We start from the raw sequence: 18,538 nt of genomic DNA on the forward strand, positions 1-18,538 counted from the left end.
GATGTACCAGAAAATTTTAGACTTTGTCTTATATATGTTATTTTTTTGTTGCTCTGCCAAAAACCAGAATGAGGCTCATGAACAGTAATTTAAGGCAGATATTAAATCTCCTTTCTTATTTTTTTTTTTTTTTTTTTGCTTTGTCGCTGTCTCCCGCGTTTGCGAGGTAGCGCAAGGAAACAGACGAAAGAAATGGCCCAACCCACCCCCATACACATGTATATACATACGTCCACACACGCAAATATACATACCTACACAGCTTTCCATGGTTTACCCCAGACGCTTCACATGCCTTGATTCAATCCACTGACAGCACGTCAACCCCGGTATACCACATCGCTCCAACTCACTCTATTCCTTGCCCTCCTTTCACCCTCCTGCATGTTCAGGCCCCGATCACACAAAATCTTTTTCACTCCATCTTTCCACCTCCAATTTGGTCTCCCTCTTCTCCTCGTTCCCTCCACCTCCGACACATATATCCTCTTGGTCAATCTTTCCTCACTCATTCTCTCCATGTGACCAAACCATTTCAAAACACCCTCTTCTGCTCTCTCAACCACGCTCTTTTTATTTCCACACATCTCTCTTACCCTTACGTTACTTACTCGATCAAACCACCTCACACCACACATTGTCCTCAAACATCTCATTTCCAGCACATCCATCCTCCTGCGCACAACTCTATCCATAGTCCACGCCTCGCAACCATACAACATTGTTGGAACCACTATTCCTTCAAACATACCCATTTTTGCTTTCCGAGATAATGTTCTCGACTTCCACACATTTTTCAAGGCTCCCAGAATTTTCGCCCCCTCCCCCACCCTATGATCCACTTCCGCTTCCATGTTTCCATCCGCTGCCAGATCCACTCCCAGATATCTAAAACACTTCACTTCCTCCAGTTTTTCTCCATTCAAACTCACCTCCCAATTGACTTGACCCTCAACCCTACTGTACCTAATAACCTTGCTCTTATTCACATTTACTCTTAACTTTCTTCTTTCATACACTTTACCAAACTGAGTCACCAGCTTCTGCAGTTTCTCACATGAATCAGCCACCAGCGCTGTATCATCAGCGAACAACAACTGACTCACTTCCCAAGCTCTCTCATCCCCAACAGACTTCATCCTTGCCCCTCTTTCCAAAACTCTTGCATTCACCTCCCTAACAACCCCATCCATAAACAAATTAAACAACCATGGAGACATCACACACCCCTGCCGCAAACCTACATTCACTGAGAATCAATCACTTTCCTCTCTTCCTACACGAACACATGCCTTACATCCTCGATAAAAACTTTTCACTGCTTCTAACAACTTGCCTCCCACACCATATATTCTTAATACCTTCCACAGAGCATCTCTATCAACTCTATCATATGCCTTCTCCAGATCCATAAATGCTACATACAAATCCATTTGCTTTTCTAAGTATTTCTCACATACATTCTTCAAAGCAAACACCTGATCCACACATCCTCTACCACTTCTGAAACCACACTGCTCTTCCCCAATCTGATGCTCTGTACATGCCTTCACCCTCTCAATCAATACCCTCCCATATAATTTACCAGGAATACTCAACAAACTTATACCTCTGTAATTTGAGCACTCACTCTTATCCCCTTTGCCTTTGTACAATGGCACTATGCACGCATTCCGCCAATCCTCAGGCACCTCACCATGAGTCATACATACATTAAATAACCTTACCAACCAGTCAACAATACAGTCACCCCCTTTTTTAATAAATTCCACTGCAATACCATCCAAACCTGCTGCCTTGCCGGCTTTCATCTTCCGCAAAGCTTTTACTACCTCTTCTCTGTTTACCAAATCATTTTCCCTAACCCTCGCACTTTGCACACCACCTCGACCAAAACACCCTATATCTGCCACTCTATCATCAAACACATTCAACAAACCTTCAAAATACTCACTCCATCTCCTTCTCACATCACCACTACTTGTTATCACCTCCCCATTTGCGCCCTTCACTGAAGTTCCCATTTGCTCCCTTGTCTTACGCACTTTATTTACCTCCTTCCAGAACATCTTTTTATTCTCCCTAAAATTTAATGATACTCTCTCACCCCAACTCTCATTTGCCCTTTTTTTCACCTCTTGCACCTTTCTCTTGACCTCCTGTCTCTATCTTTTATACTTCTCCCACTCAATTTCATTTTTTCCCTGCAAAAATCGTCCAAATGCCTCTCTCTTCTCTTTCACTGATACTCTTACTTCTTCATCCCACCACTCACTACCCTTTCTAATCAACCCACCTCCCACTCTTCTCATGCCACAAGCATCTTTTGCGCAATCCATCACTGATTCCCTAAATACATCCCATTCCTCCCCCACTCCCCTTACTTCCATTGTTCTCACCTTTTTCCATTCTGTACTCAGTCTCTCCTGGTTCTTCCTCACACAAGTCTCCTTCCCAAGCTCACTTACTTTCACCACCCTCTTCACCCCAACATTCACCCTTTTTTTCTGGAAACCCATACAAATCTTCACCTTAGCCTCCACAAGATAATGATCAGACATCCCTCCAGTTGCACCTCTCAGCACATTAACATCCAAAAGTGTCTCTTTCACGCGCCTGTCATTTAACACGTAATCCAATAACGCTCTCTGGCCATCTCTCCTACTTACATAAGTATACTTAAGTATATCTCGCTTTTTAAACCAGGTATTCCCAATCATCAGTCCTTTTTCAGCACATAAATCTACAAGCTCTTCACCATTTCCATTTACAACACTGAACACCCCATGTATACCAATTATTCCCTCAACTGCCACATTACTCACCTTTGCATTCAAATCACCCAACACTATAACCCGGTCTCGTGCATCAAAACCACTAACACACTCATTCAGCTGCTCCCAAAACACTTGCCTCACATGATCTTTCTTCTCATGCCCAGGTGCATATGCACCAATAATCACCCATCTCTCTCCATCAACTTTCAGTTTTACCCATACTCCTTTCTTATATATAAGGTTATTTCCCAACTTTCTGTCTTTTATGATTGTTAGATATTGTGGCTTCATTAGATGTAAGTTGCCAACTGACTTCATTTAAAACTCTCTAGCCTAAGTTATCAGGGCCATATGATATGTTTGGATTGTTCTGGCCTAAGTATTATAGCTCTTAATATCTGTCAAGTTCCATATTTTTGTAATTTAGTCTTAGAAATTATTTCGGTGGTTGAAGTATGCATATGTGTATAAACACAGACTTGAAGCAGAAAAATAGGATTTACGGGTATTCTTATAATTTATATGATCTAGAATGATGAGAAAGAATGACAAGGTGAAGGAAAATCTTGTGTATTTAACTAGACCGAATGAAATGGATATAATGACAGACTAGTTATAGATATCTTGCTCGCTTCACCAAAAAAAGGATGAAACTAGACGGTTGTGGAAGTCATTGTTGATGAGAAGTATATTAAACAGGATGATAAGATGGAAATTGGACTAAGAATGAGAGAAGGAACATTATATCATACTGAATTATAAGAAAAACAGAAAGGCTGAGTATGGGAAACTTAATTCTATAGAAAGTATGATGAAAAACGGATGTGGACAGACAGACAAATGGAGATGTTGAGGAGGTTTGTTTTGTTCACTTTACAAGTAATACAATGATGACATAAAGAGACAGATAGGATGGAGAAGGGGTTTCTTATTCAGTGCATCAGACATAAAATGACTGGATAGATAGATGGGTTGGATTGATACTTTGTTCATTTCATCAAAGAGATATATAGGATGGAGGTGAAGTTGATGTGCCTGAGAAAGGCAGAGTATAGGTGAAGTATCCAATTAACTTTGTGATGGGATATTGAGACAAAAAAGAGTAAAAGGATAGAGAATTGTTTTCACTAGTTAACTTTGTGATGGGATAGTGAGACAAAAAAAGAGTAAAAGGATAGAGAATTGTTGTGATGGGATAGTGAGACAAAAAAAAAAGAGTAAAAGGATAGAGAATTGTTTTCACTAGTTAACTTTATGATGGGATAGTGAAACAAAAAAGAGTAAAGGGATAGAGATTTGTTTTCACTGTACCCATATTAGAATGAGACAGACATGTAGACAAACAGACATGGTAATAGAGTTTTTCCTCCATTTTTTAAAATACAGGATAATGACAAAGACAAGTGATTAGGCAGGAAGATAAATACATTTGAAAAGGAAGGATATAGGGGATGTTCAGTCTTGCCTGTCATAGGAGGGTCATACAAACAAACATAATGACAAACTAAGCTATGCAGATAAGAAATACAGTGAAGGAAGGGTAACAAATTTGTTCATCATATGCTGGACAGAGAGAGAGAGATAGTAGGAATATCATGTTTAAGTCAGAGATAAGAGAAAGAAAGAGGTAGACATTAATATAGTGAAATCTTACAGTTGAGTGAGGAGGAACGCGTTGAAGTTCGGGCACTACGTGAACGGGCAATACAGTTCCAGAATGAGCGGCAAGAGCTCCAGCGTCAGCAACATGTGCAGTGCCGAGTCTATCACCATCAGAGAGAAAACCAGCATAAAACTTGGGTGAGTCTGTTGTAGTTGTTTTGTTGCTAGACATGAATGATAATGTATGGCAGAATAAGATGATGACTAAAGTGAGAGTGATGATAAACTAAATGGTGTTTTTGGAAGACTAATTATACCAACAAATAAAGAAAAGAATTGAAGGTAAGGTTTTCATAGTAGTTAAGCATAGATTTATGATGTGTCAAATGGAAATTGTTGCACTAAAAGGGGTTCAGTGAAGAATTTTTTTTTAATGGAGCACTTGTATTCTGCTAAGTGGATATTTAGGTACATAGGTGAATGAAAAGTACATAATGACTGTCTTCTGGAATGACAAAATGTCTGTACCTTGTCTACCTTTGTTAGGAAACAACATTCCTAGCCCATATTCGTACACTGTGAGGGATTAAATGATGAAACATTTGATTAATGTTATGTAAACACTGTTTCAAACTTTGATTTGAGATATGAATATGTCTGGAATGTATAAAGCAAAATAAGACACTGTGCAGAAATATTGAAGACAGTCTGAAATTTGTACAGAGTTAGTGTAGTTAGAGCATGATGATTTTAGAGTTATCATTGATTGGTTCACAACTGATTCATATCATTTCCAGAAAATTTGAAGATGAATATCTTCCATCCCAGACAGATGAAATATTATGAGTGAAATTTATGGAATGTGGCCATCAGCAGATGATAATTTCAGTATGTTACTTTACTCAAAGTAAACAGCTAATCAGTAAACTCTGAACTTGTGAAAGGCAATTGACTTCTGCATTTGTTTCGTGAAAATGAATACCCCTCACTGCTTGCATAGCATTACTCCCACACCATATGTTTGTTGTACCTTCTACAAAGCTTCATCATAAATGCTATCATCATACAATTTCTCCAGATCCATAAATGCCACATGTAAATCCCTCTCTTACTCTAAGTATATCTCACAATTCTTCAGAACAAACACCTGGTTCACACATATTCTAACCCCTGAAGCCACATCCCCTGCAAAAAGAAATCTGATACTTTGTGCATGCCATCATCCTCTTACTTGCCACTATCCTATAACACTTAACAGATATACTCTATAGAATTACACCTGTACAACTTGAGCATTCACCTTTGTCCCCCTTGCCTTTGTATAATGGCACTATACTGGCATTCTGCCAGTTCTCTGGCACCTCACCTTGAGCCATACATACATTGAAAATTATGACTCACCAGTCAGCAACACTGTCACCACCTTTCTTGAGAATTCAGCAGTATTCTTATCCACTCCAGCTTTTCCACACTCATCTTATGCAAGGCTGTCACCACTTCTCTTTTCACTAAACCAATTGCCATAATTCATTTTGCATACCTCCATCTCCCAAGCACCCCATATCTACCAACTTACAATCTAATACATTCACCAGTCTTTCATGTGATGCAAATTTATTTGCTTATGTCATGTAGTTGTTGTATGTAGAATGTTGTTTAAATTTTCACAAGTGCATCTTACATGACTTTAGTATTTATTGAAATGGGTTAGACAGTGACTGTTTATCAGTTTAGTAAACTGAGAAGCATCATTTGCTTAGCAAGCAGGATAGTACTATGCTCTAGTCCTGCCTTTTGGCAAAATGTTAGAAAGTGTAGTTGGAAGTAGTAGGTAGGAACATCTAGGAGGAGCATTAGGTAAAAACATTAGGTTGAAGTAGTAGGCAGGAGCAGTAGGTAGAAGTAGTGGGTAGAAACATTAGGTAGGAGCCTCAGCAAACACTGCTTTGCTAGTGGCCTGTTAAGGGTGAGGCACTAAAGGCTAAGCAGCACTGGAGTCCACCAGTTATGGCCACCCCTTGAGGGAGTTCCAATTGGAACAGGCATCAGAAGTATAGATAGATCCTTGAATCACTTATAAATGCAGAAGATCTGATATGAATAAAGATATTTGTACTTTGACAGAGAAGGCATGAGGATATATATGCTTATCACCCTGGATATGTATCCTAGTATGTGATACTTATGAACTTGGATGTTCTTAAGTCATTTCTTCTGTGGTTATTAACAGGTGTTTAAGCTATAGAGGATGACAGTGGTGGGGGAAAGGTTGTGGTGGGACATGGGGAGTGGATGATTGGTGTTTGCTGTTTTGATGATTGATGTTTCCTATTTTTTTCTTTTGTTTTTGGAAATATAATTGGCTAGCATATAGAAGGTAGTCACTGGAGAATACAGAGCACTTTGTTGATTTTCTAAGGATTTCTTTGGTGTATTTTTCTAACCAGAATAGGATTGCTTGGACTGCATTCTTCAATCCTTGTCTATTATATTAAAAAACTGGTCTCTCCATTTTTTTCTTATCAATTTTCCTTACTTTTGCTCTCCTCCTCTATGTATGTTTGCTGAAGTACACCTCATTCTTTTCAGTCTTATTTATTACTGCAAGTAAGTGGCACGTACTTCACCAGGTAAACCAACATGGAGAAAACTTCAGCATTTGACATGAGTATTGCTGTAGGGTCTTCAATACTGGAAGTTGTGGAAATGGTTAGTAACTGAAGTGTTTAGGGATTTTTTTCACCCCCTGCTGTGAATACAGGAAAAGGTGCATATATATTTATCAGTGTTATGATTTATGAATATGTATGGTATCACCATGATATCATGTACTTCCTTCAACAGGGCCGTGACAGGTACTGCATTGGGCCTGGCTATCAAAGCAGTGGTAGTGAAAAAGTATCAAGTGGATGTACAACAGATAGAAGTACTCGTGCTTCACCGTCGGTGACTCACAATAAGCATCTTGAAGGACCGGAGACCTCATCCTCATCAGGTCCAAGCAGTCATGGAAGTGGAGAACCTACATCAGAGGGACCTGAAGATTCACCAAGTGCAGCCAATGTGTCGGTTCAAACAGAATCTTCCCTGTCACTCACGGCCAGCACAGATTTACGTTCCTACCTCAACACCTCCCTTGACAATTCCCTCGACACCTCAGTTAGTGCCTCACTTGATACCTGGCAGCACTCACCTTCACTGGTCAGTATTATAACAGGAGGAGTGTCCTTCTGTGCCATTGTTTATATAAAGATGTTACATTCATACCTCATATGCCTTCTCAAGGCATATTTTTCATTTTGCATCGGCACGTATTCATCACTGCATTTGCCTTATGTTTTCATTACTGTCCTTATTCTTTTATAAATGTTCAGTTTTAAGATTTGGTGCAGGAAGAACTAGTCTTAGAAAGTAAAGAGGTAAGAATGAAGAGATAAAGCCATAGAAACAAAATTGGTGCATTTTTGTTTTTAGTTAATGTGTGTAGGATAATAGAAAACTTTTAGTTGAGATATGTACAGTATAAAAAGATCCATTTTCTTTTGATGCTTGTACATGACTCTGCATTGGGTTTCTTGGTAATGATAGGCTTATGTAGTGGATATAGAAAGGTCATGGTTAATTGGTGGATTAAATGAAACATGCTAGTATAGGCAGTGTGGGTTAGTGGTAGCCATCTGGGCATCCCAGGAACTGGAACTGGGTATATATCTATAACTGGGTAAAACTGGCAAGAAATTTTTGCCTTGTGGTATTGTGAAGGGAATTTTTCAGAGCCCAAATGTTAGGTGAAAGATATTGTTTTCCTTGTTAAGATTTAGTTCTTTTGCTAAACAAAGTTATAGATGTTAGCATTTAGGTAATTATGGTGTCTTTTGATGGTATTGGACCTCAAAAATGCAAAAAAAATCACCAGAATTCTTCACTTAGATATTTTTCCCTAAAGGAAACATTCTTTAGCATTTTTTGTGAACAAATGGTACTATCAGTGCTTTTAAGAGTTTCTTTTCCTTCACTACTGGTGCTCTAGTAGATGAAGGTCCAAGCACTGAGATACATGCTCTCTTATGCTCAAGGAGGTTACTATGTCATAGAATGACTCAAGATCTTGATAAATAGGCACCACCTTGGTTATTGAAAGCAAGGATAGATGACAGCCTTCGTAGCTCAGGTGGTTATTGGTGTATATAAACTGGATGCGGGATGGTATAACTTTTTCAATTACCTGAGTAGTTGTTTAGGAGTTATGTAAGACTGTCATATTGCATGAAGTTTTATCATTTTGATGTACATAAACCTTTGACTTTCAGGCTGAGGTAGATGAAGCTCTCTTACTGAGTGGCTCTCCTGAGGTGGCCACAAACCTCATATTAGGACGCCTTCATCCGTCCTCTGTCTTAAAGTCCACTGCCAAACTTCAGTCTTCTGGGGCAGACTCACAACATACAGAAACAGCTAGCACTACTTTAGTGCAGGGCCAGCAAACTGTGGAACGACATACAACTTCAGAATGCCAGGATACTGCCACCATAGCTTCTTTGAGCCTTAGCTTTGCCTCTGTCTCAGAAGAAGGTGGGGAAGGGTCAGGAGATGGGCTTGAAGTCTCTGAGGAAATTTTAGAAGTCTCTGAAGATGTTATTGATGGCTCTGAGGAAGATAGAACAGGCAGTTTACCCAGTGAGGTTGAGTCAGACTCACACAGAGAGGATGATAACCAAAGGTACATCACACAGATGGCATTACAACAAGTTAGAAGTCCAAGAACAAGTATTAGTGATGTTGGAAAGGGTGTGAGGGATGGAGGGGTGAGAGAAGCTAGCAGTGCAAGAGTGAGGGAAGTTCGAGATGGTGGGTTAAGAGAAAAAAGGGACATAGGAGTAAGAGACTTGCGGGAAGCATCCTGGATGTCACAGCGAGACTCTGGACGCAGCAGCAGTCATAGTGACTACCTGGATGACTATCTGGAACAGCTAACAAGCCGCTGTGGCAGTGGCCTTGGTTTAGAAGCACCTGTTTTATCCGTCACTACTTGTAAATCTGCTGTGCCAGTCACTACCAGCACCTCTTCCTCTAGACATACTAGCTCAAGTGGTACTGAAACTTCTAACCATGGAAGTTTCTCATCTCATTTTGGAATGAATGTTCCTTGCAAGCAAAAGGAAAAAGAAATTGACTCTTCAGAAGCCTGTCACGGAAAGTCTGTTGACAAGAGGGTTCTAAGTGATCACAAAGAATCCCTACAGAGTAGTAGAAAAACAGAAGTATGCCAAGGAAAGAATCTAGAAAAAGGAAGTTCTAAGGAAAGCAATAAAGAAATGAGAAGCCCAAGGGAACTGCATAGAACAAGAGATATACTGGCAGAACCTCGGTCATCATCAGCTGCATCAGAGCGGAGGGTGAGCAAGAGGAGTAGGACCCGTAGATGGTCATCTGACCAACCACTGGATCCAGGGCGCAGTGTGGGTAGCAAGTAAGTGATTTCGGGCTGACTATCAGTAGTATGCTATTGCTTTTTTCTCTCAGTCTGGGAGTCTCATGTGCTGTTTTTGTTTTTCTTATCTACTAGTGGTGGTATATTGATATTACATGATATATATTATTGCCAACTTGATATCACTGAGTTTGGCAGTGTGTCCCTTTCCAGGCAAATCAAAGGGAATGTGCAGAAGATCCTTTGACACTTAGGAAAAACATTCTCATGTTTGTATGCTGCTTCCTTTGTTAGTGAGGTTGTGCCAGGAAGACATGAAGAAAAGGCTTCAGTTGCTCACATCCATTCTCTAGCTGTCATTTGTAATGTGCTCCTTATCTGCAACCAGGCCCCACACACCTTTCTGTGGCTTCTTCCAGCTACTTCATATGTTTTAGTTCAGTCCATTGACTGCATGTCATCCTTTGTTTACCACATTACTCCAATTCACTCTGTCCTGTGCATGCCTTTCACCCTCCTGCATGTTCAGGCCCCAAGCACCAAAAGTTTATTTGCTCCTTCCTTCCATCTCCAGCTAAGTTGCCTTTTTCCATTTCCCCTCTGCTTCTGATATGTATATCCTCTTTGCAAACTTCTCCTCACTCATTCTCTTCTTATGTCCATTCCATTTCAGCACACAATCTTTAGCTCTTTCAACCATGGTCTTATTACCACACTTCTCTCTTATCCTTTTATTACTTACTTGATCAAACCACCTCATACTACATGCTGTCCTCATACATTTCATGTCCAACACATCCACCCTTTTCCTCACATTCTCATCAACAGCTCATACCTTACATTCATATGGCAACGTTGTGACTACTACACCTTCAAACATACCCATTTTTGTATCATCGATGAACAACAACTGACTCGCTTCTTAGGCCCTCTCATTCCCAACAGACTGTATACTCACCCTTCTCTCCAAAGCTCATGCAGTTACCTCCCTAACCACCCCGTCCCATAAACAAATTAAACAACCATGAGGACATCACACACCCCTGCTGCAGACCAACCTTCACTGAGAACCAGGCACTGTCGTCTCATCCTACTCGTACACATGCCTTACATCCTTGGTAAAAACTTTTCACTGCTTCTAGCAGTTTCTCCCACACAATATACTCTTAAGACCTTCCACAAAGCATCTCTGTCAACCCTATCATAGGCCTTCTTTATATCCATAAATGCTACATACAAATCCATCTGTTTTGTAAGTATTTCTCACACACATTCTTCAAAGCAAATGCCTGATCCACACATCCTCTACCACTTCTGAAGCCATAATGCTCTTCCCTAGTCTGATGCTCTGTACATGCCTTCAACCTCTCGGTCAATACCCTCCCATATAATTTCCCAGGAATATTCAACAGACTTATGCCTATGTAATTTGAACACTCACCTTTATCGCCTTTGCCTTTGTACAGTGGCACTATGCACACATTCTGCCAGTCCTCAGGAACTTCACCATGATCCATACATACATTGAATATCCTTACTAACCAATCAGCAACACAGTCACCCTCTTTCTTAGTAAATTCAACTGCAATACCATCCAAACCTGCCGCCTTGCCAGATTTCATCTTTCTCAAAGCTTTCACTACCTCTTCTCTCTTAACAAAATCATTCTGCCTGACCCTTTCACTGCACACACTACCCTGACCGAAAAACTCTACATCTGCCACTACCATCAGACACATTCAACAGACCTTCAAAACACTCCATATCCTTATTTCATCACTACCTGTTATTACTTTCCCCCTTGCCCCCTTTACCGATGTTCCCATTTGTTCTTGTCTTACGCACTTTATTCACCTCCTTCCAAAACATCCTTTTATTCTCCCTGAAGTTTAATTATACTCTTTCCCCAACTCTCAATTGCCCTCTTTTTCAACCCTTGCATCTTCCTCTTGACCTCCTGCTGCTTTCTTTTATACATCTCTCAGTCATTTGCACTCCTTCCTTGTAAATATCATCCAATTGCCTCTCTTTTCTGTTTCACTAACAATTTCATCCCACCACTCTACCCTTTCTAATCTGCCCACCTCCCACCTTTCTCATGCCAGAAGCATCTTTTGCACATGCCATCACTGCTTCCCTAAACACATCCCATTCCTTATCCACTCCCCTAATGTCATTTTCTTTCACATTTTGCCATTCTACACTCAATCTCTGCTGGTACTTCCTCACATAAGTCTCCTTTCCAAGCTCACTTACTATCACCACTCTCTTCTCCCCAACATTTTCTTTTCTTTTTTGAAAACCCCTACAAATCTTCACCTTTGCCTCTACAAGATAATGATCAGACATCCCTCCAGCTGCCCCTCTCAGCACCATAACATCCAGAAGTCTCTCTTTTACATGCCTATCAATTAACACGTTATCCAATAATGCCCTTTGACCATCTCTCCTGCTCACATACGTATACGTATTCCCAATCACCAGTGTTTTTTCAGCACAAATCCACAAGCTCTTCACCATTTCCATTCACAATTCTGAATACCCCATGTACACCAATTATACCGTCAGTAGCCACCTTACTCACCTTCGCATTTACATCACCCATCACTATTACCTGGTCTCATGCATCAAAGCTGCTGACACACTCACTCAGCTGCTTCCAAAATGCTTGCCTCTCATGATCTTTCTTCTCACGACCAGGTGCACAGGCTCCAATAATCACCCATCTTTCTCCATCCATTTTCAGTTTTACCCACATCAATCTAGAATTTACTTTCTTACACTCTGTCGCACACCCCCACATCTGCTTCAGGAGTAGTCCTACTCCTTCCTTAGCTTTTGTCCTCTCACCAACCCCTGACTTTACTCCCAAGACTTCCAAACCATTCTTTCCCTTTACCCTTGAGCTTCATTTTGCTCAGAGCCAGAACATCCAAGTTTCTCTCCTTAAACATACTACCTATCTCTCCTTTCTTCTCGTCTTGGTTACATCCACACACATTCAGACACCCCAATCTGAGCCTTTGAGGAGGATGAGCACTCCCTGCTTGACTCCTTCTTCTGTTTCCCCTTTTAGAATAAGAAATAGGAGGGAAGGGTTTCCAGCCCCCCTGCTCCTGTCCCCCTGGTGATACATGGGAAGTATTCTTTCTCCCATCTATAGGGATAGAAAGATATGGTTTATATTTCTCTTTATTATAGGAAAAATTTTTATCTTTAGCTTATCCCATATTTCTTGTGTGTTAACATAAAGTCTATTTATTGTGCTGTGTGCAAAGCATAGCAGTTATATAGGGATCACTTTGTCCATGATCTTCAACTGTCCGCCCATCTGCCTTTTGCTGTTCATCTGTCATTTGGACTCTCTTAATCTGCTCATGAAATTTTATGTAGTCGTTTCTTAGTGTCTGACAAATGGAAGGCGTAAAACCCATAACTTTCATTTGGATTTTGTCAGAGTTAGACCCCTTACAAAAGAGTTTAATCTGGAAGGCAACCTTGTTAGTAACAAAGAAAATTCCATCTTTGGCTATGATACTTAGTACATTGCAGATATTCTTTTTTATTTTCCAAACATTTCTGCCCATTATTCCACTTCCAGTAACTGTGCTGCATTGCAAGCAACACTTGTGTTACATGTAATACCCTTTTAGTTAGGTTGCATGTGTTACATGACAGGCACTTAAGAATTGCTGTGTTCACCATCATTGTCTGTCTGTTGTTTGTCTATCCATAGTCTTTTTCTCATTCCATCCCTCTGTCATCCCTCCATCTGCCTACATTATTGAGTCACACTTTAACCTGCAGCTTAACCTTGGTCAAAACTTTAAAAGTTCAAATCAGGTACTCATGAAGCTTTATACAGCTGTTACCCCTAATCTAAAAACTGAATGATATTATACTCGAAACCCATTTTGATTTTTCCTGAATTAGGTCCCAAATAAAAGGATTTGAATTGGAACTAAACCCAGCTCATAACTTCAGGAAAATTCTACCTTTATCTATGGCTGGTAATGCAAATGTATTTATCTTCCAAACAATATTTCCACCCATTATTTTTTCTTTTCTAGTACCTCTTCAGTACTTTTGGTGATACAAGTGTTCCATGGAATATCCTTCTAGTTGTATTGCCTTTGCAACATGACAGTCACTTAGGGATTTCTTTGACTGTTGTCTTTATGTCATTATTCATGAGTTGTTTACTTATCCTTGTCTGGCTGTTTTTCCACTGTCTGTCCATCTTTCATCAGTCTGTTCATCCATCTGTTATCTATCTGTCTAGCAGTTGTCTGTCCATTCCTCAGTTGTCAGTCAATTCCTCTTTGGGATTCAAACTTAACCTGTAACTTAGATTTGGCCATAACCTGAAAACAAAGTCAGATACTTATGAAACTTTGTAGAGTACGGTTGTTTCTCAGCATCAGAAGAATTAAGTGGCCCAAGACCCGTAACAGTTTAGATTCTGCATGGGTTAGGCCCTTTATAAAGAAGTTTAACCTAATACTGAACATAGCTTATAACTTAGGAAAATTCTACCTGTAAACGTGAAATTTAATACAGATGTTTTCGATACTTTCTAAGCCGTCATTCTGACCATTCGTATTTTATTTGTAATAACTATACTGAAATATAAGTGGCACAAGTGTTCCATGGAACACCCTTTTAATTTTAGTATTGTTTGTGTATTTATTATATTGTTTTCCAGGTATTTAGATAGCTACTTAGGCAACTTAACAGATGATGCCTGGCTCCAGTATCCTACTCAGCTGGCCTCCCGTCGCATGGTGTTCCTCAACTCTGATGAGTACATACATTCAGTGAGACCACAGGTTAAAAAAAAACAGGAAGATGATTCAAGCACCAAAGACCATTCAGGCAGCTCAGCATCTGAGGAAAGCAGGAAGCTTGACACATCTACTACTTCATCAACTGACCCATTTTCATCTGAAGAAATGTCACATATTCATTCTTACCAAGAGTCCAGGTTATTAACAAATAACCAAGACTTGATAACAGAGGCTTATCCAGAAAAACCACAACTCATTACCCAAACTCCTGCAGAGAATTTAGACTTGGACAGTCAGAGCATTCAGAGTATCTCATCTTCAAGTAAATCTTTACAGAAGAATGAGGTAACAGACTTATCTCTGGAGGCTCAGGAGGGTCAAGACATTAGCTTGCATGAGGCCCCAGAAACACCATCGGATAAGACAGAAACAAAGGTTAGTAGTGATGAAGGCATTGAAGTTCTTGGAAGCCCAGCAAGCACAGGGTCTGACGGGAAACTTGATGAGGTTCGTAACTCAAAAAGCCCAAGTGAGGAAGAAGTTCCTGTTGTTGATAACAAGACTGAAGTGGTTCCCCCAAGCTCCAGTCAGTTTGCTAAATTTTCCACAAGTCAGGATAGTGACAGCTTGGAAACTAAAGTCCCAACTTTAAAAACAGATGAATCATTAGGCTGTGTTGAACGCAACGAAGAGTGTTTAGAGAGTTCCTCAGAAGATAGTAGTGAAACAGAACCTAGTACTATTGTCTATGTAGAAGATTGTCCCATTGAAAGTCTTAATGAAGGACAGAAAAATTCTTCAATGGATAGTGAAGAAAGAATTAAATCCCAAGTGGAAGGTGATGATCAAGGTAATGCTCAGATGGAGAGTGTAGAACAGAACATTTTTCAGGAGGATTCTAAAGAACAAAGTAGTTTTGAGAAAGATGAAGAAGTAATAAAAAGTTTAGGTGAAAAAGACTCCACTGTATTATCTAAACACATAATGTCACCATATACAAATACTGGGGGAACATGTGATGAGATTGTAAGGCATCATCCCACAAGTTCAGATGTACAACTTACTGAAACAGCAAAACAAACTGAAGAAGTGATAGAGATTGGGATACAAAGTCCGGTGACAAACACTCAGAGAGCTAGTAGTAATGATTATGATAGGAAAAGATCACCAGACTCTGATGTCTATGATTCAGAGGAAGAGTGTTTGGTAGTCCAGGTGTATGATGGTAAGAGCATCATTTCTCATGGTGAGGTTGAGCATGGAATTGCTAAATTAGGAAAAGAAAGGGATACTGAGTTAGAGCATGGAGAGGAAGTAGTGAAAATTGTTCCTCAAAGAAGAGATAGGGTGAAGAATAATATAGCTGCTACTCATGGGATGGAACTGGTGCCAGAGAGAGGTTCAGAAGATGCCATGGGTCAGGTCTTAACTCTGCTAAGGGCTAAGCAGCAACAGGAGCTGGAGGAGCTACGATTACGGCAAGAGGAGGAAGTTAGGCAGTTTATTAGGCAGTTACAGTGTGTTTCACCTGAGCAGTTGCATGCATTCCTGACTGCTAGTACTTCCAGCAACACAGGCTTTAATGGAAGTGTAAAAGATGGATGTTTATCTGTGATGCCTCAGACTGCACTTAAAACAAACATTGTTGTTAGATCAGGTGTTGAAAATGATGATACAAGAGGTGGAAACAGACAGCTAAGGTCAAAAATGAGTGTTGAATCACTAAATGAGGCAGTTGTATGTAGTGACAGTGATGTTAAAGTTACCTCCAGTACAAGATTTTCTCTTCAAAATGTTGAAAATCTTGAGTTAAAGTTGTCAGTTACTCCTGCCCTTCCCAGTCAGATTAGAGAGCAGAAGAACTGGTCTGGTTCTCCATCTTGCACAAGTTCAAATCCAATCATTGTTACACAGTCACATCCCTCTACACATCCTCCTGTCACCACACGTCTACCTATCATGACTTTTTCACCAGACACTGCTCATCCTTCAAGTGCCAATGAAAAAGTTGAGGTTGAATCTCCTAAACCACGACCATCCAATCATACCAACCTCATGCCATCTTACTTTAGGAATGAAGAAGCAAGAAAGTCCACAGGGCAGGCAGAGAATGATGAATATATACATGATTTGAATTATCAGCCTTTTGGTCCAAAGAATCCTCAAGTGACTCATAGTCTTCATCAAGTTGCACACTTAGAGGCTTTCTCAGATGGCTCTGGGAAAAGCAGTGAAAAGTATTCTCGTACACAAAATAACAATCTTAATCTAGAATCCATTGATCCAATGAGTCTCATCAATGGGAACTGTATAAATTATGGTGATGGTATGCAGTACTACAGATTGTGTACACCTGATGAAGATGTCACCATTAGCAAAACCGTCCCACAAACCACATCGGTGGAATCCCACTATCAGTCAAATCCTGTAGAAACAGTGACCCAACCTGGATTGTTTAAATTACTAAACAGTGGCCCAAGACCCACTAGTATCACCAACCTCTTAGCTGAACATCCTGAGATGTTCAGAGAAGACACACTGGAGGTGAGCATGGAGTGCAGTGGAGATTGGGGAACATCTGAGGCAGGAATGAGAGAACACCACCGAAGTGTGAGAGATGACCTCACCATGGCTCACCAGCCTCCTGCTACTGCTGAAGGTGGACTTGACATGGTTCCAGAGAAAGAGAGTGCTGCAGATGTTTGCTTCCATCGTCTGGTGAGTGGAACAAATTTTTTTTTTTTTTTTTTTTTTTTTTTTTTTTTTTTTTGCCGCTGTCTCCCGCGTTTGCGAGGTAGCGCAAGGAAACAGACGAAAGAAATGGCCCAACCCACCCCCATACACATGTATATACATACGTCCACACACGCAAATATACATACCTACACAGCTTTCCATGGTTTACCCCAGACGCCTCACATGCCTTGATTCAATCCACTGACAGCACGTCTACCCCGGTATACCACATCGCTCCAATTCACTCTATTCCTTGCCCTCCTTTCACCCCCCTGCATGTTCAGGCCCCGATCACACAAAATCTTTTTCACTCCATCTTTCCACCTCCAATTTGGTCTCCCTCTTCTCCTCGTTCCCTCCACCTCCGACACATATATTCTCTTGGTCAATCTTTCCTCACTCATTCTCTCCATGTGCCCGAACCATTTCAAAACACCCTCTTCTGCTCTCTCAACCACGCTCTTTTTATTTCCACACATTTCTCTTACCCTTACGTTACTTACTCGATCAAACCACCTCACACCACATATTGTCCTCAAACATCTCATTTCCAGCACATCCATCCTCCTGCGCACAACTCTATCCATAGCCCACGTCTCGCAACCATACAACATTGTTGGAACCACTATTCCTTCAAACATACCCATTTTTGCTTTCCGAGATAATGTTCTCGACTTCCACACATTCTTCAAGGCTCCCAGAATTTTCGCCCCCTCCCCCACCCTATGATCCACTTCCGCTTCCATGTTTCCATCCGCTGCCAGATCCACTCCCAGATATCTAAAACACTTCACTTCCTCCAGTTTTTCTCCATTCAAACTCACCTCCCAATTGACTTGACCCTCAACCCTACTGTACCTAATAACCTTGCTCTTATTCACATTTACTCTTAACTTTCTTCTTTCACTCACTTTACCAAACTCAGTCACCAGCTTCTGCAGTTTCTCACATGAATCAGCCACCAGCGCTGTAACAAATTTTGTTGGTATTTTATGAAAGTCCAATTTTTTTTATATCCAATGTACCATACAATATTCTGCATTTTCAGTGTCTAATCATACAGATTCTTCTCATTTCTGTTCTGGGAAAGTTCACATATCCATTCATTCTGACAGCTTTCTCACATATTGCTTTCATCTTTTAAATGGCGATCCTCACATGTTGTAATTTTGTATTTGCTCTTTATGGGAAGAGAGTTTTACACT

At 40.4% G+C, this 18,538-nt stretch overlaps 1 protein-coding gene across 5 annotated transcripts in view; it reads left to right on the forward strand.

Moving 5' to 3' along the window:
* LOC139751216 (uncharacterized) overlaps positions 1-18,538 on the forward strand; it is a 60,834-nt gene that overhangs the window by 16,570 nt on the left and 25,726 nt on the right. For 4 of the 5 annotated variants that reach the window (XM_071666410.1, XM_071666409.1, XM_071666408.1 and 1 more), the window contains 4 exons: positions 4,434-4,577; positions 7,224-7,580; positions 8,690-9,849; positions 14,516-17,315. In XM_071666410.1, the coding sequence (XP_071522511.1) occupies positions 4,434-4,577; positions 7,224-7,580; positions 8,690-9,849; positions 14,516-17,315 (4,461 nt within the window). Of the gene's footprint in view, positions 1-4,433; positions 4,578-6,968; positions 7,089-7,223; positions 7,581-8,689; positions 9,850-14,515; positions 17,316-18,538 lie in introns of those variants that run through there. The other variant, XM_071666412.1, reaches the window with a different exon arrangement.

The sequence above is a fragment of the Panulirus ornatus genome, chromosome 11 (assembly GCF_036320965.1).
Source record: "Panulirus ornatus isolate Po-2019 chromosome 11, ASM3632096v1, whole genome shotgun sequence".
NCBI lineage: Eukaryota > Metazoa > Arthropoda > Malacostraca > Decapoda > Palinuridae > Panulirus > Panulirus ornatus.